Source organism: Sceloporus occidentalis, unplaced genomic scaffold, assembly GCF_023333645.1.
Source record: "Sceloporus occidentalis isolate IW3139 unplaced genomic scaffold, rSceOcc1.0.p SCAF_79, whole genome shotgun sequence".
Lineage (NCBI taxonomy): Eukaryota > Metazoa > Chordata > Lepidosauria > Squamata > Phrynosomatidae > Sceloporus > Sceloporus occidentalis.
In genome coordinates, this window is record NW_028317059.1 from 1664155 (window position 1) to 1689423 (window position 25269).

The 25269-nt window shown below is 39.2% G+C and overlaps 1 protein-coding gene across 1 annotated transcript in view; it reads left to right on the forward strand.

Moving 5' to 3' along the window:
• Nucleotides 1–24759, forward strand: part of LOC149285381 (caM kinase-like vesicle-associated protein) — a 56058-nt gene extending 31299 nt beyond the window's left edge. Inside the window, exons 4-10 of the mRNA XM_089495421.1 lie at nucleotides 15544–15682; nucleotides 15921–16041; nucleotides 16639–16714; nucleotides 17458–17594; nucleotides 17858–17936; nucleotides 18607–18694; nucleotides 24571–24759. Of these exons, the coding sequence (XP_089351547.1) occupies nucleotides 15544–15682; nucleotides 15921–16041; nucleotides 16639–16714; nucleotides 17458–17594; nucleotides 17858–17936; nucleotides 18607–18694; nucleotides 24571–24759 (829 nt within the window). The remainder of the gene's footprint in view (nucleotides 1–15543; nucleotides 15683–15920; nucleotides 16042–16638; nucleotides 16715–17457; nucleotides 17595–17857; nucleotides 17937–18606; nucleotides 18695–24570) is intronic.
• Nucleotides 24760–25269: the final 510 nt, after the last annotated feature.

The following is a 25269-nucleotide window of genomic DNA, read 5'->3' on the forward strand; positions in this document are numbered from 1 at the left end:
TATATATATATATATATATAATCCAAAGTACACAATTGCACACCAACCTTAATTACTCTGCCCGGTGCCTGGTAACTGAAGCACTAATCCATATAGATTCCAAAAATAGTTACCGGCACTCCTGGGACTTGGTTTCAATAAATCTCTCAAAGCTTTGTGTTACAAGTCAACGTTTCAGTCTTTTATTTTCAGACTTTCATCAGGACATAACAGAGACATAGCGTGTCTAACATGTATACTATGTGTAATTACAATAATTAGGAACAGAACTTACCGCACCTGAAGTGTTCACAATGCGCGTGACGTCATGGCAACCTTTACTAGGATTAACTAGATAATTAGTCTAATATAAATCTGTGCCAATAGGGAGATCTGTGATGGGATCATGATGGGACTGTGACTGCTGTTAGCAGATTGCTACGACTAAAGAACAAAGAAATAGACTTGGATTTACATGGACTGTTCCTTTCAGATTACTATAAATCTAAACAAATCCCCAGAGGATTTCGAATAAGTAATATACCCACTATTGGGAGAATGAAAGCCCGAGTATGTAAAGATTGGACTGCAGTACTTAACAAGTGTTCCCTGGAAACATCCGTTATCTTCTCTTCGCTTCATAGCGATTGACCACGTCCCCGAGTCCCGAAGAGGGGGTGACAGAGGTAAAACCTTATTACAGCGAGAGACATTTTGGATTGTACAATCGAAAACTATGGCCCCAGCAGGGCTGAATGAAAAATTGACATTTTCCTCATTTATTTGATATGTGATTGTTAAATACATGTAAAGTGAAACTACAGTTCAGTCACGTGTGTGAAGTGAATAACTACTTGAATACTTTGAGAAGTGGTATTGATAGCGAGAATGCTAAAATATCAGATTGGCTTAAGGCTATGGTAAATAGGAGGGTCCCAGATAAGACTACTGCCCCTTTAAAGGGGTGAGTGATTTACTGTTTACATCCCTTTCTGATCCACAAAGAGTATATGCTTGGTGGATATAATCACTGCAACTATACACTATGCCAGTGAGTGCATAATTTTAATTGGGGATGGTTATTGGGTATATTATAATTAAAACGTGAATGTCTATAGACATAAGTTAGTAGACTTTATCAGGTATAAATTTATGTTTGCACATTTTTTTTCACAGCATTATAAATTATAGATTTAGAATTCATAGAGCCACTTTTTATGTTATCATTATTATTTGTTCTTACACCATTTATACCTACCTGTTACTACCATGATTTGATATTATACAGGTTATATCTACCCCTATGTGGAGTAGCTACGTATTTTATTATATTCAATATTGTCAATTAATTTTATGTTTTGCCCCGAGGTTAAAACATCACAGTACCTAATATATATATATATATATATGAGCCTAGTTTTTTGATAAGGCATCATATCACTAGACACTAATAATACACGGGCATCTCACTTAGATCTCCCTATTGGCACAGATTTATATTAGACTAATTATCTAGTTAATCCTAGTAAAGGTTGCCATGACGTCACGCGCATTGTGAACACTTCAGGTGCGGTAAGTTCTGTTCCTAATTATTGTAATTACACATAGTATAAATGTTAGACACGCTATGTCTCTGTTATGTCCTGATGAAAGTCTGAAAATAAAAGACTGAAACGTTGACTTGTAACACAAAGCTTTGAGAGATTTATTGAAACCAAGTCCCAGGAGTGCCAGTAACTATTTTTGGAATATATATATATATATATATATAGTCGTATAAGCAGTTTTTACATCCTCAGTCATGGAACATGCATCGGTTGCTCTATGACATCACAAACCTTAGAACATCCACCAGTAGGCAGTTCAGCATGTTTACATCCAAGTCATGTGAGATAGCTTGGGTGCTGTATGACATCACAAACCTTAGAACACACACTGCAGGTATCAGAGAAGAGCGTGTACACATTTTACTGGAGGGTTTAGAGGTGACAGTGTGTTTGTAGACTCATTCAGTGGAGTGCAGCCATGCCCATCCGGGCATACTGTAGTATCTGTATTGACCCAATTGAGAATGTTTCCAGTGTTGCAGCGATCGCATGCGGTCATATTTTCCATCTGAACTGCATACTGGACTGGTTGGTCTCGGCTCCGAGACTAACATGCCCGCAGTGTCGAGCGGACGTGGGCGACAGAGTGATTAAACTGTTCTTTGATTTTGGAGAACATGATGGACACACTCTTGATGCCGAATGGCTTAAGAGGGAAGAAGAAAGATTAAATGGCCTTCTTCCCTTTAAAGAACAGCAGGAGAAGCAATGGGAGGACATGGCGTGTTCAGAGCAGCAACTGCTCGCTATGGCAAATGCTGAGATCGAGGACTTGGAGAGACGTATTAGGGAGATGGAAACATTGTATTCAAGACAAGAACAACAGCTGAGGGTTTTAGATCAACATCAGGTCCAAACAAAGGCTGCCGTGGAGGAAACTGAGACACTGAAAAGGAAGTTAAAAGATAAGGAGAAGGTGGAAAAGGTCCTGCAGTCTCAGAGACACGACGTGGAGGCAGTAATGAGACAGATAGGGTCATCACCGGAAGCTTTGGCGCAATTGGCTGAATACTGTGTGTCTGCTACAAAAGAATATCACCGTTTGAAGGAGGCGCACACAGAATCTGCAGTTTTGAATGACTACCTGAAAAGGGAACTGGAGGCTTCTAATAACAGAGCTCAGAACGTAGAGGCTGAATTTCAGAGGCTACAAGAGGAGCTCAATGCCACCTTGATGGAGTTCCACACCATTCAAAACGAGCTCAGAGCCAGCCAGCTGCAGAACCAGAATGGACTCCGGGAAATGACCAACCTCAACATCCCGGCTCCCTGCGGACTCCAACGTCCAAATCTTCGCCCCCCCGGCGAAGTCTTGAAAAACCCTTTCAGTTACCCCACAGCGTCCAAGGATACCCTCCGTCCTCCAGGATTTGTGAGGGCTCCTCGCATTGGACGCCAAGTTGGAAAGGCCCGTGCCACTCATCGCAGGGCAAAATAAGGACCTTGACTTCCCCATCCCATGCAATATCTGAACTTCTTCTTTGTTCTGGGTGGTGAGAAGCGTTATTGTTAAGTTAGGTTTAGTTAAGTTTAGTTAAGTTAATAAATACCTTTAAATCTATTCTGTGTGTAATGTTTTGATATAAAGTGTATAAAGAAGAAATGGGGCAACCTATGTCTTTCTAGATAATTATGGAATATAACTCCCATAACTCCCAGGGTGGTAGGACCCAGAAACTGTTAGCCACAATACATATGAACACATAATATTATGGATGTCAAATAACAAAAACCACAACATCACATCCTCCCCTACAAACATTTATACATTTAATGTAAGACAAAATCGTCCACAAAAAAATACTTTTTTTGGCTTGGGTTTGCGACCATAACTGAAGTATTTTAAAGAATCCTCTCTTATTGGGACTAAAGAGCTGGAACCTGAAGAATCCATGGTGTCATCGGTGCGATTTAGTTCGGTGCTGCATGAGAGCCAAATTTGCTTCTATTGACATGTAGGCTGGAAGCTTTATCATCGTTTAAATTATGCGCGGTGGAATTCTAATTATAATATATATCTATTATATATATAATATATATATATATATATATATATATATATATATAATCCAAAGTACACAATTGCACACCAACCTTAATTACTCTGCCCGGTGCCTGGTAACTGAAGCACTAATCCATATAGATTCCAAAAATAGTTACCGGCACTCCTGGGACTTGGTTTCAATAAATCTCTCAAAGCTTTGTGTTACAAGTCAACGTTTCAGTCTTTTATTTTCAGACTTTCATCAGGACATAACAGAGACATAGCGTGTCTAACATGTATACTATGTGTAATTACAATAATTAGGAACAGAACTTACCGCACCTGAAGTGTTCACAATGCGCGTGACGTCATGGCAACCTTTACTAGGATTAACTAGATAATTAGTCTAATATAAATCTGTGCCAATAGGGAGATCTAAGTGAGATGCCCGTGTATTATTAGTGTCTAGTGATATGATGCCTTATCAAAAAACTAGGCTCATATATATATATATATATATATATTAGGTACTGTGATGTTTTAACCTCTGGGCAAAACATAAAATTAATTGACAATATTGAATATAATAAAATACGTAGCTACTCCACATAGGGGTAGATATAACCTGTATAATATCAAATCATGGTAGTAACAGGTAGGTATAAATGGTGTAAGAACAAATAATAATGATAACATAAAAAGTGGCTCTATGAATTCTAAATCTATAATTTATAATGCTGTGAAAAAAAATGTGCAAACATAAATTTATACCTGATAAAGTCTACTAACTTATGTCTATAGACATTCACGTTTTAATTATAATATACCCAATAACCATCCCCAATTAAAATTATGCACTCACTGGCATAGTGTATAGTTGCAGTGATTATATCCACCAAGCATATACTCTTTGTGGATCAGAAAGGGATGTAAACAGTAAATCACTCACCCCTTTAAAGGGGCAGTAGTCTTATCTGGGACCCTCCTATTTACCATAGCCTTAAGCCAATCTGATATTTTAGCATTCTCGCTATCAATACCACTTCTCAAAGTATTCAAGTAGTTATTCACTTCACACACGTGACTGAACTGTAGTTTCACTTTACATGTATTTAACAATCACATATCAAATAAATGAGGAAAATGTCAATTTTTCATTCAGCCCTGCTGGGGCCATAGTTTTCGATTGTACAATCCAAAATGTCTCTCGCTGTAATAAGGTTTTACCTCGGTCACCCCCTCTTCGGGACTCGGGGACGTGGTCAATCGCTATGAAGCGAAGAGAAGATAACGGATGTTTCCAGGGAACACTTGTTAAGTACTGCAGTCCAATCTTTACATACTTGGGCTTTCATTCTCCCAATAGTGGGTATATTACTTATTCGAAATCCTCTGGGGATTTGTTTAGATTTATAGTAATCTGAAAGGCTCTTTAGTCGTAATAACAGGTTTCAGCATGTACTGGCTGATTTGGCATGATAGGAGTGTGAATGCTAACAGCAAACACACTCTTTTTATACCCAGGCAATCAGTAAATGCCGGAACCTAGGCATGATGGGACTGTGATTGCTGTTAGCAGATTGCTGTTAGCAATCACACTCCTATCATTCCAAGTCAGCCAATACATGCTGGTACAGGGTGGCTGTAAGTGCAGACCCCAATACACAAGGGGGGCAGCTAGCCAGGTTTCAGCATGTACTGGCTGACTTGGCATGATAGGAGTGTGATTGCTAACAGCAATCACAGTACCATCATGCCTAGGTTCCAGCACTTACACATCCATGCTATCACGCAAATTCATTCATTCACAGATTAATTCCCTCAATCAGACATACTCATTCAAACACCCTCCCCCACCCCCTTACCTGCACTACAGCTCTCGATGCCGCTCACAGACTTCAGCAGGGGGCGTGGCCTCCCTCGTTCTCCCCACAGAGGAGGCAGGACTGGAGCAGAGAATAGACCCTCCCACAAGTAAGCAGCAGGGCTCTTGTGATCCTGGCTGCCGATCTCACGCAGGCCGCACCTTGAGGTTCCGCGGGCCGCATGTTGGACACACCTGGTCTAAGACATCTCCTCCGGTTAAAGCAAGGCTTGCCTTTGATCGGGGCCGATTCTGTAAAATACTTTGAATGTTTTGGAATTTCCGGCCACCATGAAATCTGCTGTCAATATATTAAGAGCAGCTTTTGGTGGAGGATTTATATAGGATTTCTTTATCTAGACAGTGAAGCTCTTTTGCAATGGCTGTCTGCCACAAAGTCAGCACTGAGATAATGGGAAATCCAGTTACGGCATATAAGGTCCGAGATAAAAAGAGTCATTTCTAAGTAAAGCGTGTTTGACCTGTCAGCTGGTATGAGTAAAAATGATTTAATGTGAAATGCAATATTGAGGAGAGTGTGTGCTGGAACAAGGCTTTTAACTTGGGAGCAGAGGGCGAGCGACGGAAGTGGCAAAGTGCCCCTGTCACTAAGGTTCTGGATGGTCAGGAATCAGATTAGCGCATAGTAAAGATGTGAGGACCCAAGAGGAAATAAAACAACTAAGAAAAGGGGGATTTTTATTCCCCATGGTCTTTTCCACTGAAAACTGATCAATGTGTGTATTCACAAGGCCAGTGCACATTAAGTTAATATATGAATTTTAAAGCACTTTAATTTCCATTACAGGCACATTTTCTTTTTCACAACTCAATTTCCATTCATTTGCCACTTCTACTCTGAAACAGTTTTAAGCAGTACTGACTCAATCCAGAGGTTTGTTATTATCATTCCTTTGAATTACAGAGCGCCAACATATTCCATAGCACTATAATGTAGGTCACTGGACTCTGGATTAATTTGGATAAACCCCTAGTTGTTGGGTACTATGAGACTGAATAGTGATCAGAGGACCCTTATATTTCGTATGATAGTTCTTATGTAGTGGCGCCACCCGGTGGTGAAGTCGGGGTACAACAATGCAGAATATAAAAGTTGTGCAAAGATACTGAGCAGGAACGCTCTGTGGGGTACTTCTAATTTAATGCTGTGCAAGAACTGAATTTCCTGCTTCTCTTTAAAGAAAGCTTTCTGGTTTTATTGAAGTTAAGAGAGCAAGTAATTTCAAACATGCTTTGTATAACCATCTTTTATTTAATATTTAAGAACAGAGATTGAAAAAGGACCTGCATTTTCAAAGCAAGTATAAAAAGGACATAGCCAGAAAGTTTTATATAGAACGGAAAAAGAAACACCTTCACGAGTGGGTAGGTCTTAAAAAATGAATATAAAATAAATTGAATTACAGTACCCTACAAATCTTGCTGCTCCCGCAGATCAACACTCCTCATAAGTGTTATAACAAATGGTGTATAGGCAAAGGTCGGGGCGCATAGATATGTGGGAAAAAATAAAACAAATATAGTGTAATAAGTTCGTACGAAAAAAAATAAAAATAGAGATATTTGTTGCACTCACAAGTGTATTAGAAAATGAAAACTCGTCAAAAATCCATACTCTCTTTCGTCTTTGGAGCTTCTGTGTAGAAGATAGAAAACGAAATAGTGCAATAAAAATAGATATTGTTTAACCCCTTAACGACAATTGCCGGTCCTGGCACGACACGGAAAAGCATGTGCTTTACGACAATTGACGTGCCAGGACCGGCACGTCTTTAAACGGGTGCAGAAAGCGATCTGTTTTCGCCATCTCTGGCCCCTCCACGGGGCGTCAACATCCGCCATACTTTGTATGGCGGCGGACGCCCGTATTAAAAGCGTTTAGGAGGCGATCGACGATCGCCTCCTAAACTTAAATGGTGTCGCTGGAATGCCTCGATCAGGAGGCATCCAGCGACACCAAACACTTACCTTTCGATGGGCTGTGACCGCTCCGGAGAGGGTATTTCAAATGCTAGTATTTTAACTCTTTCCATGCACCATATCTACCACCAGTCTTTGTCAAACTTTGTGGTAGTCATTTTTTTGCATTTGGTTTTCCACACACATTTTACTTCAGGTATGAATAAACAGGTTCTGGTATATGTCACTATCACAAAACACCCCAATATGTGTTCAGCAACATCTCCTGAGTACAGCGATACCTCACATGAAGGATTTTGCCTGGCCGTTTGGGGGCAAAAGGGCCACATTTGGGGCATGCGCATTTTTCAATGTTGAACTTTGGCATTTGGGGATCCACTGCCCATGCCCTATTTGGTACATCTTTGAGCCGGGCCATTTCAGTGTGCCCAACAAAACCATATATTTTTCAAAACTAGACACCACAGGGTATTTTAAATGCTGGTATTTTAACTCTTTGCATGCACACATTTTACCACCAGCATGTTTTCAAAGTTTGCAGTAGTATTTTTGTGTGTGTATTTTTCCCACACACACCTACTTTATGTATGAATTTACAGCTCCTGGTATATGCCGCTGTCACACGACACCCCATAATGTGTTCAGCAACATCTCCTGAGTGCAGTGATATCCCACATGCATGGGTGTGTCATTTTTGTGGGAACTAAAAGGCCACATTTGGTACGTGTGCATTTTTCTAATTGGAAATTAGGTGTGTGGCCATCCTTCCCCCGGTGTTAATTGGGACGTTGTTGAACCCGGCCAATTCAATTTACCCCATCAAATCATACCTTTTTTAAAAGTAGACACCCCACGGGCATTTAATATGCCAGTATTTTAACTCTTTCCATGCGAGAATTGTTTTAAGCTAATATGCTAATTTTAGGACTTGCTCACAAAAATATATTTTTTATATATATATATTTTTTTTTTTCTTTTTAAAAAAAAAATTTTAACATTTTTTTTCAACTTGGAGGTTCCCCTGATAGTGACATCAGTGGGAAATGATTTTTACATTTTACTAGTTTTTTACTATTTTTTTTCTAATTATTATAAATTTTATTTTATTTTTTAATTTATTTTTACTAATCACACTGTGATTAGAAAGCTGGCTTCCATTGACTTGCATGGTGAATGCAGTACCTGTATTCAACCTGCAAGTGGAGCCAAAGTTCTCTAGATGGTCTGGACTGTCTAGCGAACTTTTAAAATTTGTTTGTTCCTGTTACAGGGCAGCGGCCATCTTGCTTGATGGCGAAGATCATCGGCAGCTGCGGCTGTGACCGCTCTCCGGAGCGGTCACAGCCCATCGAAAGGTAAGTGTTTGGTGTCGCTGGATGCCTCCTGATCGAGGCATTCCAGCGACACCATTTAAGTTTAGGAGGCGATCGTCGATCGCCTCCTAAACGCTTTTAATACGGGCGTCCGCCGCCATACAAAGTATGGCGGATGTTGACGCCCCGTGGAGGGGCCAGAGATGGCCCCTTCGTTCCGATAGCGGCGTTGCTGAATGCCTCGAGGTCGAGGCATTCAGCAACGTTTTTTGGGTGCAGAAAGCGAAAACAGATCGCTTTCTGCACCCGTTTAAAGACGTGCCGGTCCTGGCACGTCAATTGTCGTAAAGCACATGCTTTTCCGTGTCGTGCCAGGACCGGCAATTGTCGTTAAGGGGTTAAAAACTTACAAACAAGTAGGCATAACGACTGGGTTATGCGTAAGAGCAGTGTCCTTTACAAAGGTAAGTAGATGATCATCAAGTCCATGTAAAGTCCAGGTTTCAATAGTTATAAAGTTTTCCAAAATATCTCTATATATTTTTCCAAAATATCGAGATATTTTGGAAAACTTTATAACTATTGAAACCTGGACTTTACATGGACTTGATGATCATCTACTTACCTTTGTAAAGGACACTGCTCTTACGCATAACCCAGTCGTTATGCCTACTTGTTTGTAAGTTTTTAATCTATATTCATTAAACAATATCTATTTTTATTGCACTATTTCGTTTTCTATCTTCTACACAGAAGCTCCAAAGACGAAAGAGAGTATGGATTTTTGACGAGTTTTCATTTTCTAATACACTTGTGAGTGCAACAAATATCTCTATTTTTATTTTTTTCGTACGAACTTATTACACTATATTTGTTTTATTTTTTCCCACATATCTATGCGCCCCGACCTTTGCCTATACACCAGAAAGTTTTATACCTGGAATAATTCTGCGTTTGTACCACCGAAAACTACATTCAGAACTCATAATATGATTTAAACAGAGGATTTTTGTCAGATTTTATTTATTTAAATGAGCATTTGATTACATTAATAAAACCTATTAAAATCTGGCCCAAAAATACTTCAATAACCAACTTTGCAAGTGTTACTAAAAACTAGTCTTTTGTAGCCTCTGTATCAGTAACCAGTCACATCTCTGCCTATGACTTACTATAAGATGGTCTTGGAAGTATCATGGAAATATGGCTACTTATTTTTTATGACAACATTTTGTGGTGAAATAAGCACTGAACATCTGAGAAGACTGCAGTAGAAGTTGTCCTTGAAGGACAGAAGCTTCATATGTCAAACAGCAAACCTTAACGGCTTAAAAGAGCCTATGATGTTGGTAACTCCTTTCTCTAAACACAAGCAACTTAATCGGTTTCAACCATTTTTATTGGGCTACCAGCGTTCATGCTGGCATATCCTAAAAGTCCTGCCTAAATTATGGCCCATGAGGCCTGGAGTTTGATACACTTACTGGCAGCCTAACAGATTAAAGACCTTAAGCTGAAACGACATGGTGCTCAGTCATCCTGGTGCTTTTAGGATATGGAATTTGGGTGCTTTGGATCGTTGATTTTCTGGACTTTGGCTCATTCCCGGGACTTTTCTGGTTTTGTTGTGCCTCTGACTCTTGGCTTGTTTTTGGAACTACCCATAGTTTCCTTGTCTTTTGGATTTGTAGACGACGTGTCCTGACAATGTGGTGCATAAAGAAGCTTTACCTTAATTCTTGTGATTTATAGAAATGTTCCAGACACAAAAGCATTAAAAAAGAAAGCTGCGATGCGCCGAGTCATGAATGCAAAGCCACAAAATCACTCCATAAATAGCTGTACATACAATGCATTAAATGTTTTCCAACGACTTGATTAAAGATATTGTTATGGGTCAAGAATTATATTTCCAATTTATCTTATAGTTTCATATTACTCTCCATATCACACACATGTGACATCTTTATAAATGACAATAAATAGCAACCTAGAACTAAGCCCTGCATTGTTGAGAAATGTTCATTATTCATAAAATGCATATGGACGTTACAGCTGTTCTGGCGCAGTTATTAAATAATGAGCAGTAACCATGGCACCCAGAGGAATATCCTTACCAACTGCTCCACATTTAGCTCATTGTCCCGCGATTGCTCTTTCTAGCATATGGTATCTGGTTTTACAGATATTTTTATTAACCAACTGTGACAAATTCACTTATGATAAAAGTGCTACATTTTGAAAACGACATAATTTATTTACTTGGAAACCATAACCAATCCATTTTTGTACTTCGTAGTCACATGGGAAACCCAAAATCAATGGAAAAAGATTTCTAAAACAACAACCAGATTACCAAGGATAGATATTATTGTGGCGGGGTTACGTCTAATAACCCAGCAACTCCTACGTTTCTGTGGAACACTCTTCATAAACCGGACAGATGACAGTAAAACAGACTGCGGGGGGCTAGATTTTCAGAGACGTAGGATAACATATGGGGGGATCTAACAAACGTGATTCTACCCATTGGGATTATGAAGTATGCATTCGCAAAATTCTCATGTAAAATGTTAAAAATAAACCTTCCCGATCTGCATAGATCTTTACAGGATAGCACAGGAGAGTTTCCCCCCAGAGCCTTTCTTCACTTTAATTTCGGAATTACTGGATTCGAGGTGATGAAAGCTTATTATGAGTGTTTGGTGTTTTTAGCGCCTGTAATTGCTTATGAAAGGGAGCCTTTCGCAGAGCTGGCTGTCATCATTTATTTTAATGGAAGTAGTTTTTTTTCACGTGAAAACATAGGTTTCATACACCTGTATGTTTTAATAGACCAGCGCTATACATTGCTAGTGATTTAATCACGCTCCAAAACAAATACCAGCAAAGTGAATTAAGTCAAATTACTAAATCTTTAAAGGGACAGACACGTCTTATTTTTTTTTACAGGACTCTTTCTTTGCATACATGCTTTTCTTTACATATATGTCTTTATCAAAAAAGAACCCTCCTGGTTGTCAAAGGGTTACAAGGTCCCCAAATTTAAGTGGAAGGGTTTCCATCACCTTTTACCCACCATAACTTATGTAAAGGTCCCCGGCGGAAGGCTACAGGGAGCGGGGAATCGAGTATTGAACTGCATGAGACTCTATGCAAACAGACAAATCAGTCAAATATTTGAGCGAATGTGAAAATATTTGGAAATTGGTGAAATGGGAATTGTAAAGTCCATATTCATGGAAACATGCCTGGGGTTGCTTTCCGTAGGCAGCTGTGAGGTGTCTTCGGGGACGCTGCGGTTATGTGCTTTGATAGCAAGCAGCTCTTTAACACCCTGCGCTGTTCAGACATTCGCTCAGCGAGAGGGTTATGAAAGACAAGAGATTACGTGAAAGGCTCTGTGTCAATACATGCTGAAAATCAGATAGCCAGTGATACTAAAGCCCGATAAATGTTGTGATCCAGCTGCCTAAACTGCGGCACATCTTCAATCATCTGGGCTTTAGGAAACGCCAGATCTGAAACAAACATTTTATTTGTGTTGTTGCTGAGATGTTTGCTTTATTATGTGCCTTTACTCATACGGAACAGTAACATGCAGGGACAGAAGCACAGAAAATGGGCAATTTCTTTCCCAGTGCCCCCCATTTCAACCTCACCTTTTAAACCAAATTGTAGTTCATTTAAATCCCTTCAAAAAGTGTTCACATTGCAAAGCTAATATTCCATATTCACAGATCCAGCCATCTAAAGGAAATAATTACCAATGCCCATGTAACCTGTATATTTAACATTTATTACTAGGGCCAAATTATACTCATCCTGTAGCTTCCCTTCACATAGAATGGTATCATTTTCATTTCATGTGAGTTCCAGCTTACACGACACTCCGTTTCATGCACTTGATTGCTGAATTCCTACCATTAAGTTTCTTACTTTAATCTTCTCAATAAAATCCATAGTTTTATCTTCTCATGTGAAATAATAGTGAGCTGTAACAATCCTGATAAGCTCCCTGCTGGGTGACTAAAAGCACATTTGAAGCAGTTTTTGCTACTTGATGTGATGCTTTTATATAGAGAGGACAGAAACATGCGCATCCGAATAACTAATATGAAAGAATACACTCCTACAGTAACCAGGTTTATATTCCCTGCTGCAAAGTGTTTAAAAGACTGTATAACTCAAAAATGTGCAAATAAGAAAGCACTCGATAAATAACCACGACTACAAAGGGCTGCTGAGTAAGAACCTTCAAATATATGAAGGATTTTAAATGTTTTGTACCAAATCCTGGAGTGGTGAGCAACACCGTGCATATTGAAAAGCTATGCAGTCCCGTCTGGCATTAAAAGGGAAATTGATTATTTTTTAGAATAGTATTCAAGGAAAAAAAGATTTGAAGTTTTAAGGGTTTCATTTTCTCAAGGTACCTTTAACACAAAAGCATTATATATATATTTCATATTCCCTTTGACCAAATGACTATCCACCCAAATGATGCACCCTGTAAAAATTTTTTAGGCCATACAGACATGATAATCAGAACCCTTGATCCTCATTTTCAAAACAAACAAAAAACTATCTGCGCATGATGCATGGATTATAAAACAGCGATGGGTTTTTGGGGTGCATGTTTATTCTCAATGTAATACACTCCCATGCCATGCGTTATATATGCTTATTGCTGGGACATTACATCATTTTCCGATACGTGGGGAAGAGATACTACAGAGACCTCTTTAACGTAAATGGGGCTGTTACAGGAGTCTGATCAGAATGGCCCACTGAAAAGCACTCTTAAATCATTAACTTTCTCTGCAAGCAAGCTAGCTTCCAAAATACTTCTTTGCAGCTATTAGTGCGCCCGTGATTTAGAATTGATAAAAAATGCCCAACTATCTATATCTAAATCATTTCCAGTTTTGCAGTAACTGAGATGGGTATGGGAGGTACAGAGCAATGAAGTGAAATTACTAACATGTTCAATTTCAATACAGCTGCGATGCTGAGCTGTATGACTGTTTATACAATACAAAATATATACCGCAGTTACCAACCATGGCATTCTATTAACCAGGCCTGTGTTTTGTTCAATCTGTGAAACAAATAGAAGTGGACATAAGAGCAGCTCCATTATCCGAGCTTAAGGGGTTTATTCACTAAGCCTCAAGCTTTAAAAATCCAGTTAGGGTGCAAGGCTTCTCAAGCGTAATCTAAGGGTACTGCTTCCCTGGTTGGAAAAAAGTGTTCAGTACGTTTATTGTTTTCTGAGCATTTAAGCTGGGAGACCTGTAGCCCCCTCCTTTACATAAAGGTGAATAATATTTTATGTTTAAGGTGCAAGGGGATGCCACACAGTTTTCCACAAGGCAGGTCTAATAATTAGCTTTTTTAATTGGCTAAAAATGAAAGCTTGCAATATTAAGCTCATAGTAGCTGGAGAAATGTCTACTTAGCAAATTCAGAAAACACTATTTACAGGAGCCGTGGGGGTTGTCATAAGATTGTAAGGATTGTGTGCCCTCTGCTACAATGAAAAACCCAGGACTCCTATTAACCAGAGGGAAGGTAGTCAGTAATCTCACCCCTCTCCCAATCTGGTACGTGGTGGAGTATGAGTAGTAATATAAACCTGGCTTGGGGTATATAACCCTCATCCCATGCATAGGCGGTTTAAAGGCTACAGAAAATGCCAATGGCCTCCAGTGTTAGGAAGGTGTATTGCATCCACCGATAACTTGAATTCAAGTCATTTAACGATGAAATACCCGTACACCAGGGTTTTTTTCTCAATTAGGTGATGGTAGATTATTTTACATTTTATTGCATCTGTTTTTGCTTACTTTTTCATCTGTTTTTTTTTCTACTTTGATTTGTAAATGTTTATTTCATTGCCGGTCATAATTTGCATAAGGACATGCGATTTAATGCTCAATTTGCATTTCCTCCCATGAAAGTCGTAAGTCACAAGCGCTCACAAAAACAGATTAGTATTAGCATGCAAGAATCTGGTTAGTCGAGTTAATCCTTTACTCAACTGACCACTCAACATCCTAGTGAATAGACACAAGTTGGGTATGAGAATATTGCCATTGTCAGGTCACAGACTTCAACATGAGAATTTTATTCTGTGTATCCGTTTGTGGTTTCGAGAAACGAGCCTTAAAACTTACATCAAGTGGGATACACGAGAGCTGGAGATGTAAATCTCTACTGTAAACCAATCCTGTAAGATTAGATTTGTCAACATCTTGTTGTCATTCTGATTACATTCTTTTGAACTCCCAGATGGTGGAATCCTTCAGAAGAGATTATGTGTGGGGTTTTTTCTTGCCCCTGAAGCTTTATTCTTTTTTCCCAGCAAATAATTGAGTGATGTATTTCTAGGTGCCTTATTCCCAGTCACATTCTCCTAGCTCAGCACACACGGTATTTTATCCTGCTGAAAGAAGTTGAAAACAAATCGGCAGCACCTTTATTATATTCTCCGTGTTCCTCTCAGTGTGTTTCTCAGACATGCTGAGGGAGATATTTGGGAACAAGGTCATTCTAAGAACTTTTCAAAGGAAAACGTAAACCAAATATCTTAACTGGCTAACCCAAATTTCCTATGACAAAAGAATGAAAACAAAAATTGAGAATAATAAGATACACGTACTTCTGCAAAAGACGGTGGTGGTGATGGGGGTTATACCTTCTCATATGTTTCCACCATGCTGCGCTCCTGAATATTTTGGATACAAGTTTGCACTGAACTTAAAAGGGTGTAAAAAAGGATTATTTTATGGTTTTTTTAAAGTTCAAATAAAGAAAAGGTTCATAATATACATAACTCTACTCTACTTTCAGGGCTTCAGGCCGTGAGGTTTTTGACTGGATCCTGGATCAGGGGTATTATTCGGAGAAGGATACAAGTAATGTCATCCGCCAAGTACTGGAGGCTGTGGCCTATCTCCACTCACTCTGCATCGTCCACAGAAATCTTAAGGTGAGAGATTATTAGGGGAGGAATGACCCCTAACAATAAATCAGAGCAAATACTCACTGCTTATAAGGTCTCTGATTAAAAGCGATGGGAATAATGTCTGCACATGCGTACAGGGTCCGAATATACCCCCACTCGCGGTGTTCGTTAAACCAGCTCTGGAACTGATTGGGGGTAACTATATCATATGTGAGCTGTGTACTTGTATAACTGTATATACCATCTCTTTGCACACCCCCAGCTGGAGAACTTGCTGTATTTTAACCGTATGAAGAATTCCAAAATAGTAATCAGCGATTTCCATCTGGCCAAAGTGGAGACTAGCCTCATCAAGGAGCCATGCGGAACCCCAGAGTATTTGGGTAAGACTTTAAAGAGAAGCTCTTGGTAAAGTACTGATATAAATGTCAAAGGGAATGGATGATAATATGTATGGCAAACCATTCTGATTTAAATGAATAAAGAGTATGAGGACTGTACAGTGACCTGATTCAACACTAGAGATGACTACGGAGGCACAAACTTGACACTCGATCTATGCAAACACACAACTTCTATACAATTACATACAATATTTCCTGATCCATGCATATGCAATGGGGAGCACATGGAAATTTAAAGAGGCCATGTTGTTGTCATATCCATTCATGTATAGAACGGCTAAAGAATCACTTTAACAAATTCACAATGCCTGGCATCCAAAGGATTGCAAAACGAGCAGCACATGGCAATGGGTGGCTGTCATAATTTGGATACCGTAAATGATTTCAAGATGACGCATTCCCTTTAAATGAAAAGTTTAATCATCTCTTCAGAGTGAAGACAAATCCTTTCTCCTTTAATTTCTCCTCAGTATGCAAGTATTTACACATACATGTATGCCAGTACACAACGTTCTTTCTTATAAAGTGTATAAATTACTAGCTCCTGATTTTTTTAATATGTGGTTTGTTTCCCAGCCCCTGAGGTGGTTGCGCGGCAGAGATATGGGCGTCCTGTGGATTGCTGGGCTATTGGAGTCATCATGTATATACTGTGAGTGACAAGATAAAGAACACGCTGACATACGTGTCACTACGGCAGAAAATAATGCTCTGGTGGGATGCGTTGTACTAAGAGACAACTGCATCTGTGTCAAGGACATCAGCACACTGTTTAACACGAACAATAATAGTTCTGCATCAGTGCTCTATATTAAAACATACAGATAAAAGAAACTGGACCAGAGAACAATAATACTTCTGTCACCTCGGACACCAAATAAAGGAAAACAGATACATGTGTCCGATGGCACAGATTTCACAGTACATTTGCTGCCCTTGATGTTTAATAACACAGATTGTTGCCAAATCTCTTTCAATGAGAGCAGAACTTATAAAAACTTAGCTGAAAGTAAGAAATATGTAACAAGAACGCTGCCCTCACAGTAAGGTACAAAGGACATAATCTAAAACTATAGGGTCAGAGGCTTAGATGTAATGTACAGAAGGTTAACTCTACTGTGTGAAATTTCTGATTACATACGGCCTTAGAATACAAATCATCCTAATTATATTACCACAGAGCTTTACATACCATAGCCTTGCACAACCCCAAATACAATAATTTTTATGTGTGCTGGGCCTTTCCTTTAATTTGTAGACAGTTACATTCATTTCAAATGTACCTCTACTTTGATATCTTATTGTCATGTATACCTAGGCATGAAAATATCTCCCAATGACATATAGTAGTATCCACGTGATATATCAATGATATATGCAATGTTTCCTCCGCAGTCTCTCTGGGAACCCACCATTTTATGATGAGATGGAGGAGGAGGACTACGAGAATCATGACAAGAACTTGTTTCGAAAGATTCTGCATGGAGATTATGAGTTTGATTCACCGTACTGGGATGATATTTCCCCTGCTGGTGAGACTAATGTGCAGGACTGTAAAAATGGCTTTGTAGCACTGGGAATGTGATGGGTGCACAGGTAGAATTCTAGAGCCAGTATGATTTATACAGGAACAGGACCAATATATTTACCACCTTGCTCCTTGAATGTGTACAGTCTTTGATGAGTGTTACATGTCCTTCCATGCAGACAGGATAACATGTTTTATACATATATATCCCGTATTTCTCACATGTCTTGAGGAATAACCAATACTTTTGGTCATTTTTTTCCCCAGCCAAAGACCTGGTGACCCGCCTGATGGAGGTGGAGCAGGACCAGAGGGTGACAGCTGCAGAAGCCATCAGCCATGAATGGTGACCAGTTCAATGTGGCCCTCATTTCTCTGGCTGCCTCTAAATAACTTCTCTTTTTGAGGGGCCTTGCAGATGACATCATTAACCTTTTATTTCCAAAACACAACTTTCTTAGAAAGAATTTCATAAAAATAATTATTAACATATAAGCAAATGTTTAGATTGCTGTGTTTCCATATATAAGGTCACTTGGCATGGGTCCTAAGGAACACAGTAATTGTGTACCAACCGTGCCACTTACTTTAGTGGTCTTGCATGTAGAATGGGTGATACCCAATGACATAAATCACTGATGCAGCAAATTAACATAAAAATGGTATGTGCTGTGGGAAGCACAGCTTTTCACCCCTCCTGCATGAGAACCTGTGAATTAATCTCATACGATCCACCTTCTTTCTGGGGAAAACTAAAGCTTGAAAACTGATAAATAGTCTAGCAGCTATAAGAATGTTAATATAATGCTGAAAACAGCCCTAGGCTGCTCTGCTACACCTTTGCTGTGTACTTTACCGGGAGCATTCATGACTACTACCAAACAATTAGACCAGAAGATCCTGAGAGCCTCCTGTAATTGCTTTACTAATGTGGACTCTATAATCACGTATAGTTCCTGGCAACAGGAGCATTCCCACCTTTTCTAATTGTGCCCCTGTCGATCTGTATGTTTCAGGATTTCTGGGAATGCTGCGTCTGATAAGAATATAAAAGATGGAGTCTGTGCTCAGATTGAGAAGAACTTCGCCAAAGCCAAATGGAAGGTGAGAAACACTTTGAAAAATGCCAGGTCAAAGGCCAAAAATAACATGCTTGTACACAATATCATCAGAGTGTAATGTCTGTTTGGATAGTGATCATCTTGCCTTATGTTCCTAGGTATAATAAAAAGCCATATCAAGAATATATCCCATTATTAAACATGTTTGAAAAAATCAAGACAAGCAGATTTGTTGGTATGAGGACATTGCCTTTAAGGGTTAATACCCTTCCTCTCATGTATTACCCTATCCACACTTACAGACATATTAAACCTAGTCACAGGTTAGCTATGAATAAAAAAAAACATGGTTACCACCACCATGATTTAACAAGGTACAGGAGGGAAGTCCAATTGAAAGGAGGAGAAATGTGAGAATAAGAAGTCAGTCTAAAATCAGAGGGTCAGAGGCTTACATGTAATCTAAGGAAGTTTACTTTGCTTGGGGGGGATAAGTAGAACAGCCTCCTAGCAAAAGTAGTTAATGCAGTGGGGGATTTTAAACATGCATTGGATTGCCATATGGCGATCCTGAAAAAAAGACATGGGCAATAACTGATTTGAGGTCTTTACAGCAGGAATAACGAGCAGACTAGATGGGCAGTAGAGTTGTTATCTTCTGTCTATGTTTCTATATATTTTATATAATCATAAAATTCTGAAACCATACAGATAAAAAAATATGAAATTAGGTTTAATGTAGAATATAAAAAAGTAAAATAGCTGGCTTTTTATCGACCCATTTTTATGATGTATTTTTATTGACGTATTGACATTTTGGTTGTACCATCTGTGTGACAAACATGAGTAGTAAACCCCATTGTGTTTCAGTAATGTTAGATCTGTTCCTAATATGACCTGGATGGATGTTATGTGTTCAATTTATTTCCATCTGTTTAAAGATATATGAAGCCACAGAGATGGGCTGAGGATCTGCTGCTCTAATTTGGACCCCTTGCATACATTTAATTGTAATGGGAACTAATCCTTAATCCATTGTGACATTGTGATTGCTTTTATGCATTTACGTTGAATGTTAGGAAATAAAATGAATCAGGCTCAGAGGATATAAATACATACAGGGTTTATGAAAACTTGGAATTTAAGTGAAAAGTGCACATCAGAATTAAAAGAAGGCGCTCAGGGAGGCCACTACTGATTGCTACGTGATCTGCACTCAGCAGAGTAGCTTCCATCTGGGATTATTACCAATGCTATATTTACAGTCGTGTGAAAAAAAGAAAGCACGCCCTCTTTGAATTCTATGGTTTTACATATCAGGACATAATACAAATCATCTGTTCCTTAGCAGGTCTAAAATTAGGCAAATACAACTTCGGATGAACAACACCACGTGACATAATACATTATTTCATGATTTATTCAACTAAAATAAAGCCAAAATGGAGAAGCCATGTATGAAAAACTAAGTTCACCTTTACTGCTTCCATATGAATGTAGATGGTAAGTAGCAGACAGGTGCTGCTAATCAAATGTCCTTGCTTAATTGATCATCAGCAAGTGTTTCCACCTCTATAAAAGCTTAAGTTTTGGCAGTTTGCTGGTCTGGTGCATTCAGGTGTATGTTAACACAATGCCAAGGAGGAAAGACATCAGCAATGATCTTAGAGAAGTAATTGTTGCTGCCCATCAATCTGGGAAGGGTTATAAGGCCATTTCCAAACAATTCAAAGTCCATCATTCTACAGTGAAAATGATTATTTAAAAGTGGAAAACATTCAAGACGGTTGCCAGTCTTCCCAGGAGTGGACATTACAGCATGGTCAGACCGTGCAGTGCTCAGAGAAGTTGCAAGATTACCTCTCAGACTCAACAAGCCTCAGCATGTTAAATGTCAAAGTTCATGACAGTACAATTACAAAAAGACTGAACAAGTATGGTTTGTTGCAAGGAGAAAGCCTCTTCTCTCTAATAAGAACACGGCAGCGCGGTTTAAGTTTGCAAAGTTGCATCTGAGCAAACCACAAGACTTCTGGAGCAATGTCCTTTGGACAGATGTAACCAAAGTGGAGATGTTTGGCCATAATGCACAGCGCCACGTTTTGCAAAAACCAAACACAGCATATCACCACAAACACCCCATACCAGCTGTCAAACATGGTGGTTGAAGGGCTTTGTTTTGCAGCCACAGGACCCAGGAACCTTGCAGAGTCAAATGTGAGGCCATCTATCCGACAGCTAAAGCTTGGCCAAAGTTGGGTCGTGCAACAGGACAGTGATCCCAAGCACACCAGCAAATCTACAACAGAATGGCTGAAAAAGAAAAGAATCAAGGTCTTGCAATGGCCCAGTCAAAGTCCAGACCTCAACCGGATTGAAATTCTGTGGTGGGACCTTAAAAGAGCCGTGCGTAAACACATGCCCGCAAGCCTCAATGAATTGAAGCAACATTGTAAAGAAGAGTGGGACAAAATTCCTCCACAATGATGTGAGATACAGAACATGATAACTTCAAGTTATTGCTGCTAAAAGTGGTTCTAAAAGCAATTAAATCATACGGTGTACATGGTTTTTCACACAAGGCTCCTCGGTTTTGGCTTTATTTTTGTTGAATTAATAATGAGACAGTGTACTATGTCATGTGTTGTTGTTCATCCGAGGTTGTATTTACCTACATTTTAGACCTGCTCAGGAACAGATGATTGTTTTTTGTGTCTTGATATGTAAAACCATAGCATTCAAAGAGGGTGTACTTTCTTTTTAACGTGACTGTACATAACAAGAAATGTCTGCAATGCTTTATAGGAAAACTATGTTTTAGTTTTATATATCCATATACTGTATTTTTCATAGCTTTAAGTGTAAGGGTGTGTATATCACATACTTGCAACTATTAAAAATGTACCTATGACCTAAGCTGAATTTAGGATTTTAAATACTTATAACTATTACTTTTTCCCCTTCATTTTTTAAGGTACTAACACAAAATACCAACTTTATATATATGTAATATATCAATCATTTTATTCAAATAATGCCAATGTTTCCCAATTACAGCTCCCACTGACATGCTATTAGTCCAAACCTCTTGTTAAATATTTATTTCTTACATTTCAGAGGCAACTGCAATCCTATTTATAGTCTGTCTTTTATTTGACATTATGGCTAAATCATTCTGAAGAGTTTTGCAGGCGAGGCTTAGAGTGTCTGTGTGTGCGCTGTCCTTTTTTTTTTCTTTTTAAATTATTTTTTTGATGACAGATTCTCTCAGGAATTTGCAAAGCTGCAGAGAACATGATAGCGAGAGGCAAGGAATTGAAAGGAGTGCGAGCAAGGGGCAGATTTATCAAGCGGTGAGAGGACTCAGTAATCACACAAACATTCTACTGAGCTTGGTTATCGAACTGTCCCAGAAAATTCCTCCTCTTGATAACGAGACTCCACAAAATAACAGCAGATTTGGAGAACGCTTCCTGACTACAGATTTCCTCACTGCTTGATAAATCCAGTGTTTAAAAGACACGGCACTACTGAAAATGAAAAGTTTTGTCAATTATGTTTTGGGGGTTTTTTTCCCTGAGAGCTTTGAATGCTCACATGCTTTGACGTTTTAATGGATAGATAGAGCAATCAAGAAAATATGAGTAAGGAAAATGAAGGGCTTTTGCAGTTTTTGACAAATTTACTCACCTGAAAGAGATAATGTTTTATCGACGAGGAAATAATTGGATGATGTGAAATCAAGTAAAGAGGGTAATTATTAACATCTTAATGATGTGGAGCGGGAGAGATTATTTGGTCTTCGGTTGAATAAAAAAAACACATTTTCCTCATATTCTATCAATAAATAAAATATTATGAAGCCTATAATAAATTATTTAGCAAATCTATTGTAAATTATTTTTTTTATCTTCAATGAAGGGCATGGTTTGGTTTATAATCAGAAATGCCTTCTAATGAAACCAATATGGTTCTTTAGCTGATATAAGATACTCAGATAACTGAAGCCACATACATTTGGCCTGTGTCTATCAATAAACTGTACAAACATCATAATACTTATCGGTGCAATAAGTACATTGTCAACCACTATTAACCAGATTCACCTATATATCAGACCCTACCAGGTTAAATATGTTTACTGGAAACAGTTGCATCCAAAATTGGTTGCAAAGTATTTGAAAAATGGAGAGCTTCTTAATTTGAGTTGAAAACATAAGAGTCACTTTGACATCAAACAGTCTGCAGCTATGGATGGTACTAGGAAGAGCTCATACAGACAACAGGACCCTTTACTCACTGGGCAGTGTGTGTATATGTATATAGATGAAGAACACTGTTCCCTATTAAATGATTACACAATAGTCAACACAATACCAAAGTACAACACATGTACTTTAACAATACATCTCAACTAATAGCAAAGATACAAATTCTTCAAATGATCTAAGCAGTAATAATGTACAACCCACTTTGCCTCCCTGTCCCTGCCGGCATAATGTGTCCCATGTGTAGTGTTGATATACCCAATGGAAATGAGTAACTAAGCTATAGATACTGTACTCGTTATTCATATTGCCAGGAACGACAAGCAATATCATTATTAACAGGACACTGGCCACAGGGCTTTTATTTCTTCATAAGTACAACAAGTGCAATTTCAACAGATTCAGCCTAAACATGAAGGGAAAAGTAATATTTCTAATGTAATGCTCCTGATATGAGGGAACTGTTCAGTCCTAATTGGGAAAATAGGCTTTTGTGACGTCAGACACTGATGTTAGATGAGAAGGCCTGGCTCGCAATCTCCATTCCAGTTCATCCCTAATGGGGTTGAGGTCAGGGCTCTGTGCTGGCCGGTCAAGTTCTTCCACCAGAAACTCATCCAACCATGTCTTTATAGACTTTCCTTTGTGCACTCCACAGAACATGTTTCCATTGTTCCAGAGCCCTTTGGCTGCGTGCTTTACACCACTCGATCCAATGCTTGGCATTGTACTTGGTGATGTGAGGCTTACATGTAGCTGCTTGGCCACAGAAACTCATTCCATGAAGCTCCTGCCGCACAGTTTTTGTGCTGATATTAAAGCCAGTGGAAGTTTGGAACTCTTTAGCTATGGAATTAGCATTGTGTTGGCGACTTTTACGCACAATGCACCTCAGCACTCGGTGACCCTGCTCTGTAACTTTCTGTGGTCTTCCGCTTCTGGCTGCTGTTCCTAAACGCTTCTACTTTCCAAAAATACCACTTACAGTTGACCGTGGCATCTTCTAGCAGGGATGAAATGTCATGAACCGACTTACTGCTAAGGTGGCATCCTATCCCAGCACCACGCTGGAATTCACTGAGCTCTTCAGAACGACCCATTTTTCCCACAAGTGTTTGTAAATGCAGACTGCATTATCTGTAGCAACGGGTCTGATTGAGGCACCAGAATTCAATAATGAAGAGGTGTGTCCCAATACTTTTGTCCATGTACTGTCTATACAAAGAATGAGAGAAAGACGTGAGGGAGATTTTGTTCCTCTTACATGAGACCCATGGTGTTCCAACGTGTTTCTTTTGCCCAGTTTGGCAATCCCCTGCTGTTTTTTTTACAATTCCAGACATCCTTTCCATTGTCTGCCAAGTGTTTGAGTAGATGTTCAGAGTCTTGGTTTCTGCACACCAGGCGGAATCAACTATTCATCAAAACCTGTCAGTGATGGAGCAGGGCAGCCATACAAAGCAATGAATAAAGCATTGTAAAACAATATGCTGCAACCAAAGGTGAAACTGCCCCCCCACCATTTATAAAAAGGGCAATGATGAGACATGAGAATAAAAATGTGAAAATATGATGCTGTATGTGTATATATTATAGATATGTGTATATATGATTGTATTCCCTGCTTAGCTTTGTTTTATTTTTCTTGCAGAAAGCCGTGAGAGTCACCACTATGATGAAGAGGCTGAGAGCTCCAGAGCAACCTGGGACCCCCTCTCCTTCCAAGGACAGCGAGCAAACCCCTGTCCCCGCCACCCCTGCTCCTTCACCCTCACCTGCCAGCACACCTGCTGGGGATGTTCCTACCCTGCTCATCCCATCCCCTGACGGTTCTGGCTGAGACGATATGGGAAGGATATATATATATATATATATATATATATATATATAGATATATATACACACAAGAAAAAACTCCCCAAACCACATAATCCCATTTACCGCAAAGCATAATATCATAAACCCTCTGCAAACAGCCATATCATTAACCATTTCATCCCAGAGGGGTTTCCATTGCATTGCAGAGCTGAGCAATGCTGGCTTAGTTGTCAGGAAAACTCATTAAGTGACCCAATGAGTTTCAACGCTGACTCTTGCGTTACTCCATTAAACCCTTTACTGCTACCGCGGGGCATTTGTTTTTTATCTTGACCCTTTAGTTGCTAGAGATCAGCCGCACTGTTAGACGGATTATTTTCCATTATTACCTTTTGTGCTGCTAGGTTATTCTGCACCGCCATTAAGCTCCCCCCTTACCTTCCCTAAATTTAAGCTTGGGTTACACCCATTGTATTTGCCCCTGGGCAGCCAAGTTTCTATTCTCAGTCTTACCCCCCTTGTTTTCCCCTTC